Source organism: Siniperca chuatsi, linkage group LG4, assembly GCF_020085105.1.
Source record: "Siniperca chuatsi isolate FFG_IHB_CAS linkage group LG4, ASM2008510v1, whole genome shotgun sequence".
NCBI lineage: Eukaryota > Metazoa > Chordata > Actinopteri > Centrarchiformes > Sinipercidae > Siniperca > Siniperca chuatsi.
Genome location: NC_058045.1, coordinates 141,573 through 168,797, shown reverse-complemented (window position 1 = coordinate 168,797; position 27,225 = coordinate 141,573). Strand labels below are relative to the sequence as shown.

The 27,225-nt window shown below is 41.5% G+C and overlaps 1 protein-coding gene across 4 annotated transcripts in view; it reads left to right on the top strand.

Moving 5' to 3' along the window:
- Window positions 1-27,225, top strand: part of LOC122874251 (A-kinase anchor protein 13-like) — a 153,654-nt gene that overhangs the window by 91,155 nt on the left and 35,274 nt on the right. For 3 of the 4 annotated variants that reach the window (XM_044191850.1, XM_044191851.1, XM_044191849.1), the window contains exons 12-21: window positions 8,030-8,102; window positions 8,773-8,864; window positions 9,965-10,130; window positions 11,102-11,279; window positions 13,478-13,537; window positions 18,472-18,531; window positions 18,863-19,043; window positions 21,989-22,085; window positions 23,926-23,968; window positions 24,405-24,516. In XM_044191850.1, the coding sequence (XP_044047785.1) occupies window positions 8,030-8,102; window positions 8,773-8,864; window positions 9,965-10,130; window positions 11,102-11,279; window positions 13,478-13,537; window positions 18,472-18,531; window positions 18,863-19,043; window positions 21,989-22,085; window positions 23,926-23,968; window positions 24,405-24,516 (1,062 nt within the window). The remainder of the gene's footprint in view (window positions 1-8,029; window positions 8,103-8,772; window positions 8,865-9,964; window positions 10,131-11,101; window positions 11,280-13,477; window positions 13,538-18,471; window positions 18,532-18,862; window positions 19,044-21,988; window positions 22,086-23,925; window positions 23,969-24,404; window positions 24,517-27,225) is intronic. The other variant, XM_044191852.1, reaches the window with a different exon arrangement.

Genomic DNA, 27,225 nt, shown 5'->3' with positions numbered 1-27,225 from the left:
AATACTGATCAATTACTGATGTCTGAATATTTGTACAAACCATCTCACCATCTCAGTTCCTCCCAGTGGGGAAGAGAGAGAGGAGGGGAGAGAGAGATGTGTTTACCAAATGGGACGTCCTCGCTCACTACAGCGTCATTTTACTACTCATGGCTCACAGCATCTCAACTGTCAAATGTGTAATAATTCATAGTTTAAAAGAAAAACACCTCACTCCTGATGACTGCTGCTCCAAGGCCGATTATAGATCTACTGCAGCGTCACAGAATGTGACCAATGGATAGAAAGAACACAAACAGACAATATGTTTATCACTGAAAGCACAGACCGGACAGGGAGCAATAAAAACAGCTATACAGGCTCATCTGTCCATTTAAGACTTTTCTTCCTGTTTCTACAGGCAGTCTGTCTCATCTACAGTACTGTTAAATATATTGAATATTATAGTAATGCTGTTTATGATGTCTGTGGGTTCAAATTCGAATGAGACAACATTGCTTGAGTCATAGATTTAAACTGGAAGGTAATGTTTCTGTCAAGGAAGCTAGTATACTGACATACTGTGTTGTAGCGTTAGCAGAAATGGTTTGAATGTTTGGTGGTCCTCCTTAGTTGATTCACACGAGATGTACTTTCTGTTGGAAGTCATATTTACTATGTTCCAGGTGAAGGGACTGGACAGAGATGATATACAGGCAGACATATACAGACCAAGACATACAGTCAGATATACATACAGAGATATACAGATGGAGACACAGAGACAAAGACATACAGATGGAGACAACCATACAGAGGAACGAAGATGTACAGATGGAGACAGACAGATGGAGACAACCATACAGAGGAACGAAGATGTACAGATGGAGACAGACAGATGGAGACAGACGTACAGACGGAGACGTACAGATGGAGACAGACGTACAGACGTACAGATGGAGACAGACGTACAGACGGAGACGTACAGACGGAGACAGACGCACAGACGGAGATGTACAGACGGAGACAGACGTACAGACGGAGATGTACAGACGGAGACAGACGTACAGACGGAGACAGACGTACAGACGGAGATGTACAGACGGAGACAGACGGAGACAGATGTACAGACGGAGACGTACAGACGGAGACAGACGTACAGACGGAGACAGACGTACAGACGGAGATGTACAGACGGAGACAGACGTACAGACGGAGACGTACAGACGGAGACAGACGTACAGACGGAGACAGACGTACAGACGGACAGTAGGCCACACCACATGCAGCAGGCTGTAGCTGCTCACATCCTCTGCATCTGTAAGAGGCCATCTTGCTGTTTGTTGCTGCTGTCTGAACACTGCGGCCCACGTGTGGATTTGCTTCTCATTGTACGTGTCAGACTGAGTCTGAACTGAGAAAAGCTTGTGTTCTCTGGCAGATTTACATGATTTGTTAAAGTAAAGTCATTATACAGGAAAGGTTCAGAGTTTTTTCACTGACTGTAGGTTTAGTTGTCACTGTCCAGGCTGGCCATGAAGGAATCCCTCCCTAACATGACTACACTGTAAGGACCAAATCCCCAGGCCTCATTCTGTGCAAAAATACATTCTAAAGTTCAGCTTAAGGCAATATGAAGCTTCAGCAGTCTGAGTCAGGTACATGAAGTAGGTGCCATTCCAAGTTATTGTCTTTTTAGTACCAAATTCCCTGCTTTTGTTTCCATAGACCGTGTGCCCTTGCTGAGCTGCAGCAGAGGAATACGTCCTGGAAGTCACGTGTAGGTTTCTTTTGGGGACAAAACTTTGAATGAAGATACCCACCTGATATATCTAACTCAAACTGCTGATGCAGATGAACTTTAAAATGGTAAATGGACTGTACTTGTATAGCGCCTTTCTAGTCTTCGCGACTACTCAGAGCGCTTCACGCTACACGTCACATTCACCCCATTTAGTACAAAGAAACTAACTGATCAGTCACACACACTCACACACCAAACGCACAGTCCTCGGGAGCAATTTGAGTTGTCTGCCCAAAGACACTTCGACATGTGGGCTGGGGGAAGCCGGGATCGGACCGCCGACCTTCCGGTTGGTGGACGACCCGCTCTACCACTAAGCCACAGCCGCCTCACCCTGTGCCCAAATGCAAAGCCATTCTTCAAAACATCTTCACGGATCAGGCTCGTGATATTCTATGTTTTGCCAACTGTCACTAATCTCATGTGCAGACCCAAACCAACAGTGTGTTAGTCCGTCTCTCAACACTTTCTGACTTCTGTTGCGCTCAGCTCCATGCCCATTGCTTCCTACTAAAGATCTTTAAAAACACCTCACAGATATATAGTTTGATGTTTAAAAAGCCTCAGTCGTCTCCTCCAACAGCTGCTCGCTGTAGTTTTTATCAAACCAACAGGAGGAACCTGTGCATCTGTTGGGGACTATTTCCAGCGGCGGATGAATCCACATGTGGTGCTGTAGTGAGTGTTTGGGGCAGCAGGACGGTGTGTGTGTGGGGCTGAGTCAGAATAAACTCCAGTGTGTGTGTTCATGGTGATGAAGGAACATGTCAGCCAGTGCAGCAGTGATGTGTTTTAATAACCACAGTGGAGCTCTGTGGCTCAGAGGAAGGAGAGCCATCAGGCTGTGATTCGCACACAACACCTGTTAGCAGAAACGTTCACTGCTGGTTTGAGTCCGTGCATGGGGTTTGCTGATGAGGAGAAAAATATAGAATATCACCAGACTTATCCTTTAATACGGGTAAAAATGTACCTTCCATTTAAGGGTCCAAGCTAGCTAAACATAATTAACATCATTTGATGTCAGTTCCTCAGAATCACAGAACGGGGTCGTAATTCTAGACTTTTTGTACAAAATGTAGCAATCATGGAGGGAGAAATCCATTGTGAAAAACACAGATGCTAACATGGAATGCAGCCTCAGTACTTGTTGGGACACCTTCTCTTGTTCATTGTGTGCATACAGTCCGCCCTGTTCACCCCGAATCAAACTCACAGCTGAACACCAGTCCAGGCACGTTTTCTTAGGAGTGCTGAAGAGCATCCTGGGAAATACAGGAACTGAGTACTTGAAGTTGGTTCAGACATGCAGATGTGGCTAAAAGACAAAGTTGCAGTTCTGAATCAGGTCTCCATATAAGTCTTTTGATTGGGAAAACGTCTCACACACTTAAAGCTGTCTGTCTCATGTCTCCATCACACTGACTTGTCCTGGCCAGTGTTAGCTGTTTTTGCATTTTCAAAGCTCCATGTGGACCTTTCTTACACACACTCGCATGTCTGTAATGACTGAGTCAGTGAGACAGCTGATATGATGCCTCGGGTGTGTCCCTGTCTCTCCTCTCCAAATCAACACTGTCCTCATGTACATGTCTTTAGTTCTGTCCTGCTGTGCCTGTACTGAGGCTTTGAGGCTCCCAGCCTAAAAGATTACTGTACAGCTCCAGGTCCAGACATGAGCTCTGTGTACCTCACAGATCAAAGATCCACTCGGTATCAGCCAGGAAACACCCTGCGTATTTGAGCTGGGTCAGATGCGTAGTAGGGGTGAATACATTATTCAGATATTCACAGATAATGAGCTCCGAACAGTTGTATTCGCCTCCCCATCATCGCCATTGACACAGTTTCCCACATATATAACACCTCTTCTTCTCAGAGTCCTAACTCAGTCAGATCTGAACACACAGACATCATACACACCTTGCCACAATCAGCCTAATTCGCTCTTTACAGTGACCTCCAGGACCTCCGATGTCCATCAAGGATAGATTTCCATAAACCCACATAGAAATCGTATTAAAAAGGCGCTCCTTAAACTTCATCAGCTCTTGTCTCATAATCTTCAGATTCAGACTGTTTCTTCAGTATCAAAAGTAATCCTGGTGATTGTAGTCTGTTTCCAGGGTGACAGTGTGAACAGGAAGTGCTGGCAGCCAAAGCTGCAGGACTTTTCAGGCTAAATAAAGCTGGCTGATGTTCCACAGGTGTTATTTTTACCTCGTGATCCGATATGAAGCCTGGCACTGTGAACACAGGAAACTGTTTAATGGGCCAACGGAGCTTTTCCAATTTTTGTCAATAACTATTTCATTTTTTAAATGGACAATCTCGACCTCCTCTCACTGTATGCACAATCTCCTTTTTCAGTGACCTATTATGACCTGTTTTTTGTCAATAACTTTCTCATTTTTCATCATAGACACTTCAGACCAACTTTACTTTCATCTGAGCCTCCTCCCATTATATACACAACCTCCAGTTTTTAAAGAAAAGCAATCTCAGGGTATCTGCAGTGTGACCAGCTTGGTGTCAAGAGAGGCTGTGGAGTCTTCGTATCAATGATTATTTATTTATTTGCGGTTTGTATTCAGGACAACCCGTATGACTGTAGCTGTCATTTTATAGTGTAATTTTGCAAAGAATTTCTAGCTCACCAAAATAATATCCAAATATCAATACATTTGGTTTGCACTGGCAACATATTCACAATTTTTGCCAAATTACATTTGGTGCAAATCTGAATAAAGATGGCTCTATTCAGCAAAAACCAAAAACCAGTTTTGTTTTTATAAATGTGTCAGGTCTGTCTCTGTAGTCTGTAGGTCAAGTTGATTTCTTCCTCAGGGTTTTCAAGGTCCATCATGTTTTCAACCACAACAGTCAAACATAACATGGAACATTGCAAAACAAGCCACTTAAACCAATTGAAAATCTTTAAATAAAGTAAAGACAGTTCTGTTCTTTTCGTTTTTTCAGGAGATTTATGAAAGAGCAGGGTGAGAAACATTTCCAGTAATGAGCATATGAAAGATTAAAAGGAGAGTTCACCAAGTCTTCACACAGACATCCAACATGTGCAGCTCGGGTGTAGATTAGGGCAGAGGGCTGTTAATCGAAATATTATCGAAAACGCAATATGGCCAAGTGCATCATCCTAAATGTAAAATGTGTCACAGCATACCATTATAAATGTTGTGTTTTCGTTACAGAGGGAGCGGGTCCCCTTCCACGGAGGCCGCCATGTTGCACTGCCATGTTTCTACAGGAGCCCAGAACGGACAAACCAAACACTGACTCTAGATAGAGTTTCGTGGCCACCGCAGTTTCTCCTACACTCTTGGAAGGGGAGGGTGAGGCGAGCGGTATTCAAATGGTTGCAAACTGCAATTCAGCCACTAGATGCCACTAAATCCTGCACACTGGACCTTTAAGGGAACATGTTTGTTTGGTACAGACCCCAGCAAAAATCACATCATTTTTATATTTTTTACAGTGAAAATTAAATGCAAAAATTACCATTCCCACTAAAATCATGTCTCATATTGCAATCGCAATATCTGTCAAAATAATCGTAATAGGATTTTTTTTGCATGTCGTTCAGTGTAGATAATGCTGCCTGTTGTCTCCTCCGTGTTGGATAGTCGCTCTTTTGTGCAGATCTCTCTTTTCTGCAGGATGTTGATAATAGACAGAACAGGCAACATGGAGCCAGGACAACAGATCCATTGAGCCAAGTGGACGAGTGGACAAAGGAGTCATTGGCTTCAGTGATTAACAATCATACAACTAAATATTAGGTCACTGTGATGGCTCAGCCTACAGAAGTTACACAACAGACCAGTGGGGTGACTTTAAAATCCTTTGCTACAAATGTGTCCGGTTTTTAATCCAACATATATATATATATATATATATATTTCAGTCAATTTTTTCTAATAATCTGTAATCTGTATCTGCACTTTAAGTAGACTTTGGCTTGACTCGTAATCTCGTAATCCTTCTCTTGTTTTGGATTGGTTAGAAGCCAACAATAGAAAGGAAACTACCAACAAGAATGGTGTGGATAGCCATCCTTTTTTTTTTTTTTTTTTTTTTAATACATCTTCTGGGTCTGTATAACATCAGATCACATAGATATTTACAGCATCTTGCCTGTCTGCTATTTGCAAAGTGTTATGGTAGAGTCCAACAAATACTGGATTTTTGAGGCATATAACAATATTGCTATTAGAGATTTTGAAAAATCTGACAACCATATATTTGCTGACATTTTTTGACATAAAGAAACATTTTCAGTAAATTACAAGTTATGTATAATACATTTTTTGAGTGCAACATTTTACAGTTGAAAAATAAACTTGTCAGAAACACTGACCCATATCTAAGCTTTCGTGATCAATCACTGATCAACTCAACTACTAGAATAATGTCCTTCAGCCACAGCAGTAAGGATTTAGACCTGCTCACAATACAGTAGTTGTCAATGACATTGTTAACTCAATTTATAAACAGCAACATTGTGCTGCACTCTTTGTAGATTAGCCCAAATCAAATCCACAGATGGTTGATAAACGTGTCCCACAAGGATCAATAATAGGCCCCCTGCTATTTACTCTATACATAAATATTTATTTTCCAACTGAACATCACAGTGTCCCTTTTTATGCTGATGAAACCATCTTGTATGCCATTGACCCAACAATGCCTGCAGTTTACATTTAGATTCTGTATATCTACTGTATGAGATCTGGATTTCAGTGAGACCTCCTGAATAAATAAAGCTCAACTCAAATGTAACAGAACATTCAGTGAAATTAAATAAGGAACAATAAAAACTATAAATAAATCCATAAAATTTTATTAAAGGTCCAGTGTGTAGGATTTAGTAACATCTAGTGGTGACATTGCAGTTTGCAACCATTTGAATACCGCTCGCCTCACCCTCCCCTTCCAAGAGTGTAGGAGAAACTACGGTGGCCACGAAACTCGCAAAAAACGTGAACAGCCCTATCTAGAGTCAGTGTTTGGTTTGTCCGTTCTGGGCTCCTGTATCGACATGGCAGTGCAACATGGCGGCCTCCATGGAAGGGGACCCGCTCACCTCTGTAGATATAAAGGGCTTATTCTAAGGTAACGAAAACACAACAATTCTTATTTTCAGGTGATCATACACTAATGAAAACATACTTCTAAATATTATATTCCATTTCTGCCGACAGCTCCTCCTGAATGTTACACACTAGTCCTTTAAAGGTGAGATAAAGGTGAGACAAATATGTAAAAATGCTGCCTTAAAAAGATCAGAACTATGATAAACTATATTGAACTATACACTATTTATTGAACTGTAAACATGAAATGAAGTAGTCTGTTGTATGTGCATGCCTGATTTATGAACATTAAATACATTTTTACTCTGTGATTAGCAAACTATGAAACTGTGAAACTGTAAACAACCTCATGTAGATACCAATATATCTGTAATTAGATCAAACTGGCCCTCGATGCTGCAGTAAGTGCACAGCTGAGAAATCTGTACTGGGTGGTAGAGCTCAACTCTCATCTAACTAAGGATGCCACTTTGTTTCTCGCAATTGCAGGAGTCAGAGGGTGAGGGGGTTGAGGGTGATGCCAAGGGAAATGTTGAGGACTTGATTTCACTTCAGCTGCTACTGCAGAATATTGTTTCAGATATGGTTTGTTTGTGTGTGGCTGTCTGACTTGGATAAAACTACAGAACAAGTGTCCAGTTTGTGTGTGTGTGTGTGTGTGTGTGTGTGTGTGTATAATACAGAAGTCTCGTGGAGAACCCCTCCTACGTCTCTCTGACATTACACTGAACTGGCTGTGTCCGGTTGCAGGGGTGGAACAATCATTTGCTTGTGACCTGTGAGTGTGTATCGGTGTGTATCGGTGTGTGTCGGTGTGTGGTCAACAGTCCCTCTGGTACACGTTGATATGCTCACACTATAGCTCAAACATGTGAGACACACACACACAGGGCACACTGCTTGTGTGGGTGGCAGTCACATGTGGAGCCAGTGGGTGTGACGACATCATATTTTAATAACGATGTTGCACTGAGAACACTCACAGTTCTGCGGAGAACCAGAGGATGGCTGTTTGGGCTCGTACCACAAGAACCCTTTGAAAACATATAAAGTGCTCCAAACTATTAAATGACCTTAATTTTGATGTAGCAGCTCTGTTCATAAAAAAATGATCCTTCCTTCTGTCTCTTAGATCCAGAGGGAGGGGGATGTTTTCTACCCTGTCCAGCCCTGCCCTGAATCCAACACAGTAACAGCTTGTACAGGTAAGACCCACAACTGTCAAACTGGTGTTTGGACAACTTACTTCTTCTGAAACACATACACACCAGTTTGTTAAGCGATACCCTGTCTCAGTATGTGGGGTCATTCCAGCTCACCACGCTGCCGTCTGTAGAGCAGCCGAGCACACCCTGAATGTCTCTGTAAAGTCTGTTAGAATGATCTCCATGGGATGCAGACACCTACAGTAAGTATTGTTGGGTTGTAAGTGTATTTATTATCGGTGCAATTAAAAGCTGATGTGTGCAATTACTAAAAGGTTAGAAAGTCAAATTCAGGCACCATTTATCATTAAACCATGAGCTATGTCATTTAAGCTCATGGTCAGACCTAGAAAGACACATTAACAACCTTGTATTGTTGTAAATGCACATTTTGGACACTTCTTTGGTTTTGAGTAATGTTTAGTAACTATGACAGCATGTTCAGCATCCTGCTGACTGTCTCACATACGCTCTGTCTGCTTCTCTGTGGTTTGGGTGATATGAGGTCAACTTCCTGTCTCAGTGGATTGCAACCAGCACTGCAATATGCCACTTGCTCAGACATGGCACCACATATGCTATTGGAAAACGAGATGTGATATCTTCATGCACTAACCCAGGTGTTTCTGTCTCCTCTCCCCACTTCCCCCCCTCCTCTCTTTCTTTCCAGACGTCCATCCAGACAGAGAGGAGTGTGTGTCGGTGTGTTTGCTGCACAGAGACAAAGTCAGTGCTGAAGTGGATGACACTGTCTTTCAAAAGGTACGAAAACCCCTAAAACACACACACACACACACACACACACACACACACACACACGTCCATGTGTTTGCTCCTGGTTAAGAACTCCCATTCAGATTTCCATCAGCTCATAATCTCTAGTGGTACGGTACATAAACACTGGTGTCAGATGGGTTTTTCTTTGTTCATGTCAGGGTCAGAAATAACAGAGCTGCTGCAGCTTTCAGCCTTTGCACTTTTCTAAAATTAACCAGGATGGAAAAGCTCTGGTGAGACGAGTGTTACGCAACAGAATGGGAAACACTTTCCCCGTTGCAGCTTGGCAGGAACCAGAGAAACACAGCGGTGTGGACGCTGGGTCATAAACTCTTAATTACAAGGACGATATGTGGCACTAAAGAGTGTAGACAAAGACCATATAGTCCTCTGCTAGATCAAGGATCAGTAGTTGTAATAATAGTGAGCATTTTTACATTCATGAGAGCATCTGCACAGTGCGGTGAAGTTTCTGAAAGATTCGTACATGGCTTTAAAGGCAGGGTTTAAAGGTTTTGGGTTTCTCTGTAGAACCCTGAGTGTGATCAGTGCAGCTCAGTGTGAGTCACTTGTTCTGGAAGACGCCTTTTCCACTCCGTTTGCTCATAATCCTGCAACTTCAGAGAATACATGTGGCTGAGCTAAAATTGGCTGCTTTTCCCCCCAGAACCTTGTCTTACAGGATCCTTTGAAATCACATTCAAATCTGACTCCAATACTCCAATACTTTTGAAACAAATGATGGGATTTGGACAACAGGAGGGATTTTAGTGGTGGGAGTGTGTGTGTGTGTGTGTGTGTGTGTGTGTGTGTGTGTGTGTGTGTGTGTGTAAGTGTTCTTCTGAAGTACCTGAGTCCTATGAAAACCAAAAGTCCTTACAGAGGTAGATAGCTCAGAAAAATGCTGAAAAGTGAAGGCTTTTTATAATATTTACACCTGGACTAAAATTGTAGTAAGTATTTTGAGTAGTTGGCAATGAGCATGAGAGTGTGTTTCCCAGTGACTTCATGATGTTTCCTGCTGAATGTTTCAGTGAGAGAAATGGAGTTTTTTTTAACAACAATAGTCTTCTTTTCCTCTCTAGCCTGAAGATCTGAACAGAGGAGTTCGTGCCTCCTGTTCCTCCACAGATGATGCGATGATACAGGGAGCCCTCAGTCCCAGTGAGGGGGCTTTGTCAGGGGGCACAGCTGACGCTGTGGCCCCTCTGAGCTCCAGACTGTTCTGGAAGTCAGAAACAGAAGACAGAGGTAAAGCACTCAGTTTGTTCTTTTAGGTTTCCTAACAGAAGCAGAAATCCAGGAAGTGAATTTTTATTCAACCTAAATATCAAAGCATAAAAATACAGATTAGCGTAATCATCAGCTCGTCTGCATTTTCTCCACATTTTCCACGTCTCTTTTTGCCTGTGAAAGGATCCTGTATTCTGAGCTTTCCTTGCCTCAAGAGGAGCCAGCTTACTGTAAACAGAAAAATGTTCATTAGTGTAAACATCATTTCCAGATGTAGTACTTTTAACAAATCTTGGGATTTCAGTTAGAATGTGTAAAAACCTGAACCAGTCAGCTGTACACCTCCACAGCTTCAATTAAATGAGCTCTTACAGTTTTATTTCTATCTCCTACTGACAGCGTGATGCACCTGTAATACACGGCATGAAGTCATTTTTTCTTTTCCATTCGTACTTTATATTTCTATGCTTGTAACATTTGTAGCATAGTAACAATGATTTCTGTAGTTTTTTTTAAATTGTTTGTAATTTGTGATTTGTAGTACTCTGGACTTTGATTCATGTGTTGCACCGTCATATGTACTTTGCATCTCCTTTATTTTACATGCACATATACTTTTTCCGCTTTCGTTTTACTATGTATGTGTATGTATTTATTTAACTATGCATACGTCTTGGGCACATGAATAAAGTCTATAATAACAAGAAAACATCCAGCAGACAACAGCAGATGATCCATCTGAAGCTGTTAGCTTCTCAGAAGCTGCTCATTTAGAATACATGTTTCATGTAAGCTGTATCTATAAAGAAATCCCATTTAGTGTCTTTCAGTGCACACATCTCAAAATCCATTCTTCCCCATTCAGTTGATCTGAACAGAGAAGGTGATGTGGGGTTAGGGCCTTTGTTGCATATGGTAATGAAGAAGGTCATGTTGTTTTGTAAGAGTCACAGTGGCTGACAGTTTTGTATTTGTGTTATAAATCCCAGGAGGAGGAGAGACAGAAGGAGGAGGAGAAGAAGAAGAGAAAAAAGACCATCTTCCAGAAAATCCCGTCTCCTCTTCCATCCTGCGAGCCTCCATCCGTTCCTTGTCTCCGTTCCGTCGTCACAGCTGGGAGCCGGGCTGCAACAACGCCGCTGCAGATAATGACATCACACAGCGCAGGTAGAGTTAGGATTGTAAAGCACCTTGTCCTCATGACACCTCGTAGGACTGCTTAGTCTTCAAAGAGCCATCAAAGGACCATCTTGTCCCAGACAGACAGAGGGTGAGAGTAACCCCAGAGCGCCCCACTGCGTTTTAATATGGTCTTTCTAACAAAGCGGAGCTCTCACGATTCCTCTGTTTTTTCAGCTTCGCACAGTATGTGGAAACACACTATCACATTCATCATCATAATAATAACATACCTTACGTGATACTTCTATTAAACTTTTATTTTGGTAGGAATAGCCATTCAGTGTGTTTGTGTTGTGTAAGCAGTAGTTTCCATTAGTAGTAGCGGTTTCTGCTCTTCCTGATACACACAGGACCGAACAGGAGAAGTCACTGGGTTATCTTCTGCACTAAACACCTTTGTGTCTGTTATTTATCAGACCAGAGCACCAGCCATCTGTTTGCCATCAGCCAGCTGAGCTGTACTCAGCGTGTGTGTCATCACTGAAACACGCCTCTCTCTCTTATGCATATGCATTTGAAGGAGGCGATATTATAAGTCTGGTTGATTTCACATTCTGCTGGATTTATACGTTTCCCTACAAAAGTCTCTGCGTCTAAAGAGAAAGGTCAGATTAGTCTATTTAAAGTTTCAGTGGGAAAGGAAACTTGAACTGGTATTCTACAGAAATCTCAATGACTGCGGACAAACAGTTTCATGGAAAGAAATAAGCACTAAATACTGTGAAAACAATACCTGACAGACAAAGAGGACACTCACCAGTGGTTCCTGCAGCTGTTACAGATGCATCATAAGAAATAAATACATTCATTAAAGCAGAACATTCCAGTTTCTGAGGGAAAATGACAAACTTTTCTCCAGTCAGGAAACGACAGAGGCAAACGGTTAGGGTTAGGGTGAACCAAAGATGCGTGAGTAGCTGGTTGAAGTTAGGTTGATGTTAATTAGCGTAGAAAAGGTTTCAGTCGTAGTCATCTGGACACTGTTTTCAGAATCAAGACGTTTCGGCTCCCATCCGGAAGTCATTCTCAATTGTGAAAAATGGACCGGGAACTCAGAAATCTAAGCTACTCTGTGTTACATAAGCCCTGCCCTCAGGAAGGAGTCTACCTGAGTATCTGTTGATACCTCTGCCTAGTTTAACCTGAAACTGACCTCCTGGACGAATGAGGGACTACACCGTCTGATGTTAATTAGCTTATTTAAAGCATCAGACCCAAAGTCCAAAACATCAGAAGCCGCAGCTGCAGGAATCCTTTCAGCACAATGTGAAGTAAATAAAATATAGAATATGTATGGTATGTTGCTGTTGTTCTACTGGTGTATAGCACACCCAAACAGTAAGTCACCCATGTTCCATGTACTGTACTAATTCTTACTGACATATGCTGCTGCTGTGGTAACGGTATGCCTAATGCACGACATATGACTGCTGTTCCACTCACATAGACCACTTCCTACATTTAAGAAAAGACATTTTGGCACTGTGTCCATTGGCAGAGAGCCAGGATTAATTGTCAAACTTTGTCCAAGGCTATACTTGCTATGCTAGCCACACAGGGATAATATGTGACTACAGCTAGCCCCACTAGCTTAGCTACCAGAAAGGTATAGCGTTCAGCTGTAGGGTCATAACGTCATGACGTGAGTTACCAGTTTTAAAAAAGCTAGCAGTGGTAAAGAATGTCAGCTGTAAGTGGAATACGAGTGGCTGCTGTTTCTGTGTCTCACATAGCAGTGACATACCAAACGTCAACACCGATATAACACTTCAAATCAGCATACAACACTTAAAAACAAGAAGCGCTTTTCAGTCTTGGCATCGGTCAAATGAAAAGGCGAAACACAACCTATAGACTGCACCGATGTTTGCCAGGATTGTCTCATTCTTCTACAAACAAAAACGTATCGTTAGAAACATGCTATAATAACATGGGAATTCTACACTTCGTGACTGCCCTAGACCAGCAGGTGTTCATCAACATTTTCCTGGTTATTGTAATGAATTTCAGGTTCACACTACATCCTGTCACCTCCATGCCTACATGAACACTTGTTAAGCACTTATTGTCACTGACATTGGCTTTAAAAGATAAAATTCACCTCACTTCCATTCTTTTGTTCAACTCTTTCAGTCTATCCCTCCCTTTCTTTCCACTAACAGTCCATGTGTCCCTTCTTTCAGCTCATTGAAGAGCCTGTCAGGACAAGCAATGAGAGCCAAGGCCCCCCTCCACAGGAGAAGGTACACCTTTCATCCATCACCTGCTTTACCCACGCATCACTGTGTTTCTTCTTCATTAACTGCTGTATATTTTGTGTTTAAGCCCAACGGCTGGTCGTAATAGACACTGATATGTCAGTGAGTCACTGTCCAGGCTTTTCCACATGAGACAGCCAGTAATTCAGCTCTGAATTCACTTAGTTCTTTCATGCTCACATTAGTCACTAATGACCAGAGTAGTTCAGACACATGATGGAAACACTGTCTAAAAGACAAGACTGTAGAAATGCTCTGATGACATCCTCAGGCCTTCTGTGTGTATAAAGATGAGTGTGCGCTTCATTTTGTGCCACATTGAATAACAACGTGAGTCCAACAGTATTTAGTAACAATATCTGAAGCTCTCAAAACATGATCATCATATCACTGCTCTCCTTCATAGCACACACACAAGGTGTTTGTGTGGAGTTTAGCATTCTTGTCTTTTATGACTGGAGTGCAGTGATTTAGTCATCTTTCCAGCCTCAGCCTGCTCACATCACACACACACACACACGCGCACACACTCCCTGTGCCATGCATGGTATCCAATGGAAAAGTAATTAATGGAATAAAAGAAGTAGCTCCATGCTGTCTGGTAGGACTGAGAGAGCTGGAGTGAGGGTGGAGATGGAAAACTCAGTAGCAAGTTACATTAAAGCTTGGTAATAACATGGTAATAGTGGGTAATAGTTTCATAATAAAGAGGTAAGTAATGCCATGTAATTACCAAAGTAATAACCAGGTAATTGCTTGGTATTAACGATGGGTATATTTGGGTAATATTAGACTGCAATTTATGTAACAGGGTAATAAGGGGCCAAAAACAAAGGGTAATAATGGGGAAACACATTTAAAGGTAGAAACGAGGCAAACTATTTAGTAATAATATAGCTGCAAGCGGCAATTCCGGGGTTCAAGTCAACACAGACCGTTATAAGTTTAAAGCTTTTGGACCTGGTCAAATGTGGCCTAGACATGAAAAAAGCAGTGAAATCTCCCTCTCTGCATTTCCACCAATAGAATGGAAAAAAAAAATATTCTGAATCATAGTCTCATTTGTGTTATGCCACGCCCATTTTCTGCCCTTGTAGCACCCCCTAGCTGTCAATTTGAGTGAAACTTTCAGGGCATGTTTCAGGCACTTATGTGGACATATCCTGTAAGTTTTGGCCCAACGGTTGTTGACTTTGGTCTATTCTTGTGCTGAGCCACGCCCCTTTTGAAGTTGCTTGGTCAATATCTTGAAAACTAAATAAGATATCAAGAGGCTTTATGCAACTTTTGATAAGCCTCGTCCATTGATTATACACTGAAAATTTGGTAGCACTCTTATAGTTAGGAAGGAAAAGATGTGAGGACTTGTGAGAGAAATTTCTAGTCATTCGAACTTATGGTGTGAGGGGCGTGGCCTGTTCAAAATTGCGTTGTTGGGCCTTAATTACAGCGCCACCATGTGGCCAATTGGGCTCCTATTTCTGTGGACGCACATGCACATCATTTCCAGTTATTGGGCCATGTTTTGTGTTTCTAGGATTTATACCAGCTTAGTGCCAGCTTAATGCCAATTGAATGTTCCAGTCTCTGTAATAGGATGTGATGGTCAATGGTGTTGAGCGCAGCACTAACATCTAACAAGACAAGTACAGAGACAAGTCCATTGTCTGATGCAATTAAAAGGTCATTTGTAATTTTCACCAGTGCTGTCTCTGTGCTGTGATGTACTCTAAATCCTGACTGAAAATCCTCAAAACTGTTGTTACTTAGAAAGTCACACAACTGACATAGGTCTATAGTTGGCTAAAACCCCTGGATCAAGAGCAGGCTTTTTAAGAAGAGGTTTAATTACAGCTATTTTAAAAGACTGTGGTACATAGCCTGTTAAAAAGACAGATTGATGATATCCAGTAAAGTGCCAACTAAGGGTAAAACTTATTTAAGCAGCCATTACATTTTATTTATATAGCGCAAATTCATAACAGAAGTTATCTCATTGCACTTTTCCTCCTATAGAGCAGGTCTAGACCGTACTCTTTTTAATATTATTTACAGAGAACCAACAAATCCCACCATGAGCAACTTCCTTTAAGAGGCAGAAACGAGAGAGAGAGAGAGAGAGAGAGAGAGAGAGAGAGAGAGAGAGAGAGATCTAACAGACAGGTTGATGGCTTAGATGAAGAAATGTTTGAAGTTAGTTGAAGAAGGTCGACAGGAGCAAAGCAGTAAACTAAATAACTACATATATATATCAGGTTTTACGGTTGTTTCTAAGGTTCCTGTGTTTGAAGTCTGGCTACAGTGCAGAAAAGAGGTGTTGTTCTTATTTTCCTCTGTTAATGATGAGTAGTAAGCTGCTCTGGCATTACGGAGGGCTAATCCTATATGTTTTAAGACTGTCTTGCCAGGCTAAACAAGATTCTTCCAGATTGTTGGAATGGCAATCACATATTTGCCAATGGGCACGCCCACTCACACCCATCAGTATAAAACTTTAAAAAAAGATCATTCTAACTCATGGCAATTTGAGCTGCGGCATAAGACAAATAATAAATATAGCCGCAGGTGGCAATGGGCTGGTTCAAACCTTTTATCTATCAGCAGAAGGAAGCATCTGCCAAAATTAAAGCCACAGGCAGCAACGAGCAAAGTCACTTTAGTTTGCTTAATTCTGTTTGAAAGGAGTGAGATCAGTCACACATTTGTTCGTCATCACAAAGCCTGCAGCGTTTCAATTATAGTGCACTCGAAGTCCCCCCTCCTCATGGGATTTGAGCGAACTCTCGGGAACCTTAACCGTTAACCTGGATTGCTCAGTCATCTTGAGTTATGAGCAAATATGTGATAGGCCACGCCCACTTGCACCAATCACTATGGCACTTTTTATTTTGGTTAATACTTACCACTAGAGAATGCATGCCAAATTTGGTGAAATTCTGTCCACCTGGTTTTGAGGTACAGTTTTTAGGCATTTGTGGCGCCCCCTATGGGTCGAGCTCAAAATGCTTTGGCACACCTACTCCCAAACACAGACTTAAGCTATCTCCCAAGATTTATGATGATTGGACAAATCGTTAATGGGTTGTGGCCAATTTCGTGCTAAGCCCCTCCCTTTGCGAAGATATTTTGGTTGATATCGGCCATGTTTTTCGACCGATCTGACTAATTTAAAATAGAAATGTGTATTTCCGTCCTGCGATGCTGTAGCAAACATTAGGTGTCGATAGAGTCAAAATTCAAAAAGTTCTATTAATTCTACTGTTTTTCACATTATGCAAATTAGCAAAAAATCCATCATGACGGACTTTAATGGTCCAAGAGGCTTTTTTGTAGAGCACATTGAGCTGGACTTGTGTCACACGGACTTACAGTGTGAGGGGCGTGGCCTTCTAAAAAATTTTGGGCCTCAATTATAGTGCCTCCATGTGGCCTATTGGGCTCATATTTCTACTGAAGCAAACGCACATCATTTCCACTTATTGGGCCAAGTTTCATGTTCCTAGTTCATTCAAGCTCACGGCAATTTGAGCTGCGGCATAAGACAAACAATAATAATAAACCGGCACAAACTCAAAAGGGTTCTACAGCTTTGCAGTTTGAACCCTAAAAATAATAATAATAAACCAGCACAAACTACTAATTATAACTAACTAATTATAGTAATATTTTGGTAACAATATGCTAACCTGCTAACAATTAAATGGTTTTATCAGTGCAATATTTTGATAAAAAAATGGTAATATGGTGACATTAATGGGGTAATAACCTAATAATAATGACGTAATATAGGTTGATGTTTACCGTAATACCTTCAAAAGTCAAAATTGATAATTACCATATTATAATGCTGAAATTCATCCTCCCTTATGTTCCAAACATTCCCTCTTGTTTCAAGGTAATACTGTACAAATGATATGTTTAATGCTGTGACTTATTACCTGGAAACACTTGGCTTCTGTGTAATAACCCTGAATCAGGGCTGCAAAATGCTAAACTACCTGTTTCGACTACATTCTTTTCCTAAAATTGAAAGTGGAGAGAGAGTTCTTTCCCATCTGTTGGTCCCTGTTGAGTTAGCAGTGTGTGTCCTGGTCTGAAGAGGGGCTTCTCATCATCCACTCCTTCTACCAGTCGACCTGGAGTGCTCCCTGAGCATGCTGCACCTCCCTCTCTCATTCAGTCATTTTCCTCACCTACATCAAGATGAAATCAAGGAGGACATTCACATCTGATGCCACAGAGCTTTCTTGAACAAAGACAAGATACCCACCCTCCCTATATATGACCACCTGTTACAGTGTCCACTCTAAAGTTCCACACTGACTTCACAAAATGACCACTGAACAAGCTGCATTCACAGAAGAAGTCTGTGAAGTGAAGTTGAAAGCTGCCAGAGCTTGTAGGTGGATCTTTAGCTTGGATTGTGGCACACACAGAAACCGTGCTGTGTGTGTTGTGAGAGCAGGGGTTCATCAACACTGACACTCTGGAGTCACCACCACAGTGTGTTGATACTGATGGTGTCTGCGTGCATTTTCCACATGTAGCTGATGATTCAATCAACAACAGAGGCCCAGTAGAATTAAAGCTGACTCATGTTCAAGTTCTGTGACTACAAATTAAAGTAAACTTAAGCAAGCTTACACACAACATTCCACAACACAACTCTTCTGTCTGTGCTGCTGGTCACACATCGTGTCAACAGATACAAGGCCTCAGTAAACATAGTCTTTAATAGTTTAGACACGTTTCTGTCACCATAACACCATCATCATTAATTCATCTCCTACTTTATGTCTCATTCTAGATTTAAAACATCCCCTTCATCAAACATCTAATCATCTCTCCTCTCTTTCTTTTCCATGTTTTCACATCTTCCATCATCTATCCTTCATCCATCTATCTTTCCATTTCTCCAGTTTGAGTTGGTGTCCATCCAGCCTGCGTCGTCCTGATCAGGAGCAAATAGACAATAGAAGGTAATTAGTACAGGTCAATAATAATAAACAAATTTTGCTTCTAGCTGCTTTTCTGATGGCTTCCTTCAGAGGAATGTTTCAGTTCAAGGCCAAATAATGAAACTGAAATCTATAGGGTTAAACACATTCCGAAATGTAAAATTGTCCATCATGTAAAAGGCGGTGTAGTCCCTCATTCGTCCAGGAGTGTTCCATCGTAGAAAAGGTTTCAGTCGTAGTCGTCTGGACACTGTTTTCAGCATCAAGACGTTTCGGCTCCCATCCGGAAGCCATCATGTAAAAGATCATGATGGACTACAGTTATATGTTTGTGTTGTCTCCTTGCACCCAGCTACAGTCTGGAGGGTCTGGAGGTGGAGAGGGTAGCAGACCATGCTCAGTGTCCCCGCCTCAGTGATCTGGAGGAGAGGACTGCAGGGAGGAGTTCCTGTGTAGAGAGCCAGGAGAGAGGCTCACTGGTGTCCCTCACTGAGGAGGAGCAGGAAGGAGACGGAAGCAGCATCGATAGCCAGGTGTGTGTGTGTGTGTGTGTGTGTGTGTGTGTGTGTGTGTGCGCACGCAAGGTGTTTCCAACCTTCTTTCTAATCTGAAGGACCTGACCTTCCCAGTTTCCATCTGTCAAATTCTTTAGTGAGCAGCCTGCAGCCAGCAGCTCAAACGTTCATTCTTCACTTTGATGTCTGGACCATGTAAGTGTTCAGTGTCGACTCTATATGGGACACACAGACAGGAAAATTGGCCTTTCAGAATAAAAGGTGAGAGGAGTATACACAATAATTTACCAGATGAAGAAAATTCTGAACAGAAATGATCCAGAAGTCATTATTATCTAGAAATTCCTTTAACTGGAAAACAACTGTGCCTGATCTGCTTATGTTTCACTATATGTCCAGAGATTGTATTCTGAAAGGAATAAAATGATAGTGGAAACACCTCATCCTTGTTTTAACTTCAACATATTGGGTAAAATATTATATACTGTATATACATACAGTGTGTATGTATGTATGTATGTATGTATGTATGTGTGTGTGTGTGTGTGTATATATATATATATATACATACACACAACATACTGCACAACATATTGCCCCCTTCCTGATTTCTTTTTTTTTTTTGCATGTTTGTCACACTTAAATGTTTCAGATCATCAAACAAATTTCAATATTAGTCAAAGATAAGATGAATTTTGGCCCACTCATCTTTGCAGAATTGTTGTAATTCAGCCACCTTGGAAGGTTTTCGAGCATGAACTGCCTTTTTAAGGTCATGCCACAGCATCTCAATAGGACTCAAGTCAGGACTTTGACTAAGCCACTCCAAAGTCTTCATTTTGTTCTTCTTCAGCAATTCAGAGGTGGACTTGCTGGTTTTGGATCATTGTCCTGCTGCAGAACCCAAGATCACTTGAGGTCACGAACAGATGGCCGGACATTCTCCTTTAATTCACTTAAATTTTATTTATATAGCGGCAATTCATAACAGAAGTTATCTCATTGCACTTTTCCTATAGACCAGGTCTAGACCGAACTTTATAATATTAATTACAGAGACCCAACACATCCCACCATGAGCAAGCATTTGGCGACAGTGGCAAGGAAAAACTTCATTTAAGAGGACTTCCTTCAGGACTCACCCAAGCCACCCCTAACTATAAGCTTTATCAAAGAGGAAAGTCTTAAGCCTATTCTTAAATGTGGAGATGGTGTCTGCCTCCCGAACCCAAACTGGGATCTGATTCCACAGGAGAGGAGCTTGATAACTGAAGGCTCTGGCTCCCATTCTACTTTTGGAGACTTTTGGAGAACCACAAGTAACCCTGCATTCTGGGAGCGCAGTGTTCTAGTCGGATAATAAGGTATTGTGAGATCTTTATCAGGAACTTTGTAGGTGAGGAGAAGGATTTTAAATTCTATTCTGGATTTTACAGGGAGCCAGTGCAGAGAAACTAATATTGGAGAAATATGATCTCTTTTCCTAGTTCTTGTCAATACACGTGCCGCAGCATTCTGGATCAACTGGAGAGTCTTAAGAGACTTATTCGAGCAGCCGGATAATAAGGAATTGCAGTAGTCCAGCCTAGAAGTAACAAATGCATGCACTAGTTTTTCGGCATCATTTTGAGACAGGATATGCCTGGTTTTTGCAATGTTACGTAGGTGAAAAAAGGCAGTCCTTGAAGTGGGAGTTAAAGGATAAATCCTGATCAAAGATAACTCAGAGATTCCTTACGGTGCTGCTGGAGGCCAGGACAATGCCATCTAGAGTAACTTTAGGAGTTTTTGGTAGACAGCAGAATTCATGGTTCTATTTATCACAGCAAGTCTTCCAGGTCCTGAAGCAGCAAAACAGCCCCAGACCATCACACTACCACCACCATATTTTACTGTTGGTATGATGTTCTTTTTCTGAAATGCGGTGTTACTTTTACGTCAGATGTAATGGGACACACACCTTCCAAAAAGTTCAACTTTTGTCTTGTCAGTCCACAGAGTATTTTCCCAAAAGTCTTGGGGATCATCAAGTTGTTTTCTGACAAAAATGAGATGAGCCTTAATGTTCTTTTTGCTCAGCAGTGGTTTTCGTCTTGAAACTCTGCCATGCAGGCCATTTTTGCCCAGTCTCTTTCTTATGGTGGAGTCATGACCACTGACCTTAACTGAGGCCCGCAGTTCTTTGGATGTTGTTGTGGGGTCTTGTGTGACCTCTTGGATGAGTCATCGCTGCGCTCTTGGGGTAATTTTGGTCAGCGGGCCACTCCTGGGAAGGTTCACCACTGTTCCATGTTTTCGCCATTTGTGGATAATGGCTCTCACTGTGCTGGAGTCCCAAAGCTTTAGAAATGGCTTCATAACCTTTTCCAGTCTGATCTCAATTACTTTCTTTCTCATTTGTTCCTGAATTTCTTTGGTTCTCGGCATGATGTCTAGATTTTGAAGATCTTTTGGTCTACTTCACTTTGTCAGGCAGGTCCTATTTAAGTGATTTCTTGATTGAGAACAGGTGTGGCAGTAATCAGGCCTGGATGTGACTAGAGAAATTTAACTCAATGTGTGATAAACCACAGTTAAGTTATGTTTTAACAGGTGGGGCAATCACTTTTTCACACAGGGCCATGTAGATTTGGATTTTGTTTTCCCTTAATAATAACAACTTTCATATAACAACTGCATTTTGTATTTACTTGTGTTATCTTTGACTAATATTGAAATTTGTTTGATGATCTGAAACATTTAAGTTTGACAAACATGCAAAAAAATAAGAAATCAGGAAGGGGGCACTTTTTCACACCACTGTATATTATGGAATATTAGTACAATGGAGTGTATCAGGTCACAAATAGCAGTTTCAATCCAACATTGGTATCTAATCTGTCAATAACTGATATTATATCAATAACCCTGTTGCTTATAATATTAATAATATTATTTTCTCCTCATGTGTGACATCTCATCAGGTACTGTCAGTGACAACCAGCTGTCCTGCCATGTTCCATCACCAAACCCTCACCAAATCCATCTCCATGGTTACCATCAGTCACCGTGATATAGATGGTGAGTTTCTCTTTATTTTAACAAACAACAGTTTTTTTGTTATTGCTTTTCAGTTTTTGTTTTCTCATCTTTTACTTCATCCTTTCATCCTGTTACCCTCCTGTAGTTTTTAAGTTAGATGTACTCTTGAACGTGTGCAATAAGAGTTTTTTTTTACTTTCCTGTTCATCCTGCTACACCCCATCGATACCCTTTAGTGAGTGGATGTCCTCGATCAAAGCGACGAATCAGCTTCTCCCTCAGTATCTCCCTGCTCCTCCCCAAAAATAGACGCTTCTTTTCTATTGGCTCTTCCTCCAGTGATGAGGAGGAGGTGGGAGGGAGTAAGTATGATGTATGTAGCTGTAGTCCCGTGTTTCCTCTGTCAGTGTGGTGTCCTGTAACACTGCCTGTTCACCTCCTCCTAGAACTGCAAAATCAGATGGATAAAAAAGACACTTCCTGGTTCATTTGTCCTGAAAGCCATCAGCTTTTTACAGCTCAAACTAAAAGCATGTTTGTTTGGACATTTGGAGGTCTGTGGATTGTGGAACTGTACAGGAGTGTCTCTTCTGTCCATTTTAATCTCCCCAATCTTAAGCAGCCCTGTCCTGAACACCTGGTAACTGCCTTTAAAACATTTTACAAATGACCAGTATCAAAACGCTAATTTATGTTGGTTCTTTTACTAAAATGAAAGTCCATCTTTAGAGCTATATTAACCACAGCTAAACCTTCCATTACTTTACCTTTAAAGGAAAACCTAGAAAACACAATGGGAATATTTGCTGTCTTCCCAGAGATGATGTCGATGAGAGAATCAGTTTCATCTCTGTGCGTTTAGTACAGAGACACATAAAGCTTACAGTAGCTAAGCACACAGACTGGAAACAGAAAATACACATTCCAACATGGTATTACATTTGGTGAGGGACGCTTTATTACTTGTAGCTCAAAGTTTAGGGATTGGAACTGGACTTAGAACTTGAGTGCTAAAATGTCTTATGACTTGTGCCACCTCTACTCCCTACTAGCACACTTTTATTTATCTCTCTTAAAGCAACAATCATCTGTGTTTCTGTCTGTTTGTACAGTATGCTGGATACATTAGACAGTTGGACAGTTGAAAGACAAGGCTGGTCACAGGTGTATCTCAGAATTTCCTGTCAGGCCACAGTCAGACCAACTTGAGCCCTGCATGAAAAAACGCAGCCCCCTCATTCATTTGAATGGAGCCAGTCTGTTGACACAGCAGGGGTGCCAGCACAGGGGGATCCGGCAAAAACAGCACACGGTCCATCAAAAAAGTTGAACCAGTCTCAACTTTTGCTGCAACGCAACGTGATGTCATCATTATTTTATTATGTCGTTCTAACTTAAAATCCTGTTTCATAGTATTATAAACCTGACGTCTGATAAACCTATGGTTCCTTAAACAACACGCCCCCACCAACACAGCCCCCCCGCTGTTTTAATGCAGGGCAGATTTCAGCCTGAACGTTTACGTGGACATTGTCTACTCAACATAACATGCCTGATTTTAATTACATTGTTGAAGATACTTCTATATTTTTCTACCTTTGTAATTGCTACATCGAAAGGTGTTGTGATTAGTGGTAATGTCCTGGAGCCCACATGTCTTTCCCTCTTTGTGTCCCCCGGTCAACTTTGTGTTAACCTCTTTACTTGTGTATTAGCACGTTATTTCTACACTTGAACTGCCATTTTGCTTGACCAGATTTCAATTTGGAAATTTGGCTTTAAACACTTTGTTGCAGATATCATACAAACAGTATTGCCATGCAGTGTAGCAGCTGTGTTGGCCTGATGAGATTTTGTCTGTCCTCTTTGCTTCCTGTAGGGGTGAACTCATTCTCCAGTAACTCTGGCTCACTGGAATACAGGTAAGAAGGGAAACTGATGAAGCTAATATTTGTAATTTTACTGCACTGGTAGACGTAGTTAAGGTTTCACAGTCTTTTTGTAGATGATGTTTACATTTTAAACCACACTCTTACAGCTGAAGACAATAACTTTACAAAACAGATATTGACACAGGCTGTAATTCAATGCATGGGACCATAATTTTGCTGAGATTTTATTTTTAATGCAGTAAAACAAATTCCACAAGCCCTGTATGTAATTAAAATGTAATTACATTAAATCAAAATGTAACTTGTTACACTGCTGCATTACTGAGAGAAGTAATGGGATTGCTGTATGCTGACATTAACCACTAACAAAAAGTATTCAGTTAGATTAAAATGAGCGACTTTTCATTCCTCTTTGTTATGTGTATTAAAGCAGACTCACTTCACAATCACAGTGTGTGTTTGTCAGTATTTCAGAGGAGGAGCCAGGCCCTCTGCGGCGTGACACTGAGGGAAAAGGAGGACCTAAAATCAGTCGGACGTTCAGCTACCTCCGCAGCAAGATGAGCAAGAAAGGCAAGGTGAGACCATCTGCAACAAGGTACTGCAGTGTACATGCACATGCAAAATTCACACTGAACTGTAAAGAGTTGACACCTGCAGCACATCATTTAAATCAAAGCAAGACAAAGAAGCCTTCAGAGGATGTAATGTAGACACATTTCAGTAAGGTTTTTATAGCATACTCTGACTAATGTTTTTAGGAAATGTTAGGAGTCTCAGTGACATGGCAGTCAGTACAATCATTTTTGGTGATTACTGTGTTTCATGGTATTAGCATTTGAAACCATATTTATCTATAGTCTATAAACCAGAGGTGTTGTAGCAGTGATGGCATTGATTTATTTTTTCATTGTGTTGATGGGACATCACACAAGTGGTTGTTCTGTTAAATGCTATATAGTCAAGTCAAATCAAGCCACATTTATTTATATAGCCCAAAATCACAAGTTTGTGTCAAAGGGCTTTAAAATCTGCACAGGGTAGAACACGTCTGTCTCTGTGCCATTCAAAAAAACAGGCTACATTTCTATCCCGCTGTAGCTTTTTTTATGCACTAAAGAGGTTGCAGTTTACTGACATTGTTCAAAAAGGCTACAGGAAGCTGTAGCTGCTTCACAATAAAGGCTTTTAATGGTTAGCCTGTGATGGAGATAGTGGCTGCTTGGTTTAGATTAGAGAAAAAAATAGTGATCATTTGTTCAACCCTGCAGTAATGCATGGTAGCTGTCCCAGCCCCACTGTTCACTAACAGTGTTTTTAAAACACCTGATTATCAAATCTCTGATACATCTGACCTTCATATTAATGTCAGCTTGTTAGCGAGCCACACACACACACACACACTCTGTAACCTGGTACAGCTGGTCATGGGCTAAAGATGAGACACACCACTGTGTCACGGTGACCTGCATTTGGAAACAAATGGAACAAATCAGATGATCACTATTCAGTTGTAACGGGGTGGGGCATCTAAACAGCTCTGTGGTTTCCTTCTTTCCTTCCAGATGACTTCAGTGAGTCCATGAGATTTATGTCAGTGCTGTGCTTTCATTCAGATTCGGACAACTTTATTGATCCCAAGAAGGGTAATTCATTAGCACCTTACCCAGTCCATACACAGGACTCAAAGGCAACAGATCAACATACATAGCTCAATATAAGGAAACAACGAGCAGCAGTAAATAAAATAAACATTTTGTTATAGTTCATATAAATAACCAAGTTTAAAAGAATGTAACAGTCATTTAAAATGTCGCCGTTTAGTAACCTGAAAGCGGAAGGAATGAAGAACTTAGAGTAGCGGTTTATTCTCCTAAGGGGTACATTATAATGCCAGCCTGAAGGTATTACAGTGAATTCACTGGACAGAACATGGTCAGATTGGCTGATAATCAGAATCAGAATCAGAAATACTTTATTGATCCCCGTAGGGAAACTCTTTGTTACAGTAGCTCGTCTTTATGTCAGTGCACACAGGAGAAAGTACTAGAAAAAAATAAAACACTATAAAACAGGTCAGAAATAAATTAAGTATCCTGTCGGTATAAGTATAAGATAAACTAAGTGTCAAGTACCAAGTGGGTTTACTGGTTGGTGATGAAAGTACAGTCTAAAATACAATGTAACTCCTTATGTAATAATTAAATTATAAGCGGAGGTGCATGTACTGTCGAAGAGTAACTGAGGTATATAGTTTCAGTAGCAATAAATAAGAAAAAACTAACAAGGGGAAAAACTAATATTGCACGGAAGTATTACACAGAATATTGCACAATTATTATTAATAATTAATAATTATGGCGGAGATGTAATGCTTAATGTCCAGTTTAGTGACCTAGGGTCAAACAGACTAACCCTTAGAGGGAGGAGTTAAATAGTTTGATGGCCACAGGCAGGAATGACTTCCTGTGGCGCTCTGTGGTGCTTTTTGGTGGGATGAGTCTTCCGCTGAAGGTGCTCCTTTGCTTGACCAGCACGTCATGGAGCGGGTGGGAGACACTGTCCAAGATGGCATGTAGTTTGGCCAGCATCCTCCTCTCTGACACCACTGCCAGAGAGTCCAGCTCCACCCCCACAATGTCACTGGCCTTGCGGATCAGTTTATTGAGTCTGTTGGCGTCCGCTACCTTTAGCCTGCTGCCCCAGCATGCAACAGCATACAGGATAGCACTGGCCACCACAGACTCATAGAACATCTTCAGCATCGTCCGGCAGATGTTGAAGGACCTCAGCCTCCTCAGAAAATAGAGGCGGCTCTGGCCCTTCCTATAAACAGCCTGAGTGTTCTTGGTCCAGTCCAGTTTGTTGTCTAAGTGAACTCCCAGGTACTTGTAGTCCTCCACAATGTCCACACTGACCCCCTGGATGGAAACCGGGGTCACTGGTGCCTTGGCCCTCCGTAGATCTACAACCAGCTCCTTTGACTTTGTCGCATTGAGCTGCAGATGGTTCTGCTCGCACCATGAAACAAAGTTCCCCACCACAGCCCTGTACTCCGCCACTGCCAGTTGGATTGAGAGAGAAGTAGCACAATGCAAATTCCATATAGGTGTTAGGTGTTGAGCAGGAACATGGGGGTAGTAGGTGGTCCGCAATCACAGATGCAGTCTCTGCAGCTCCAGAGGCAGAAATACCTGCTGAAAGCGACAGAAAGAGAGAAGAGAGAGACGAGAAAGCACAAAACTACGGGAGAGAGAAGATGTCGAGTTAGTAACATGCATTAATGG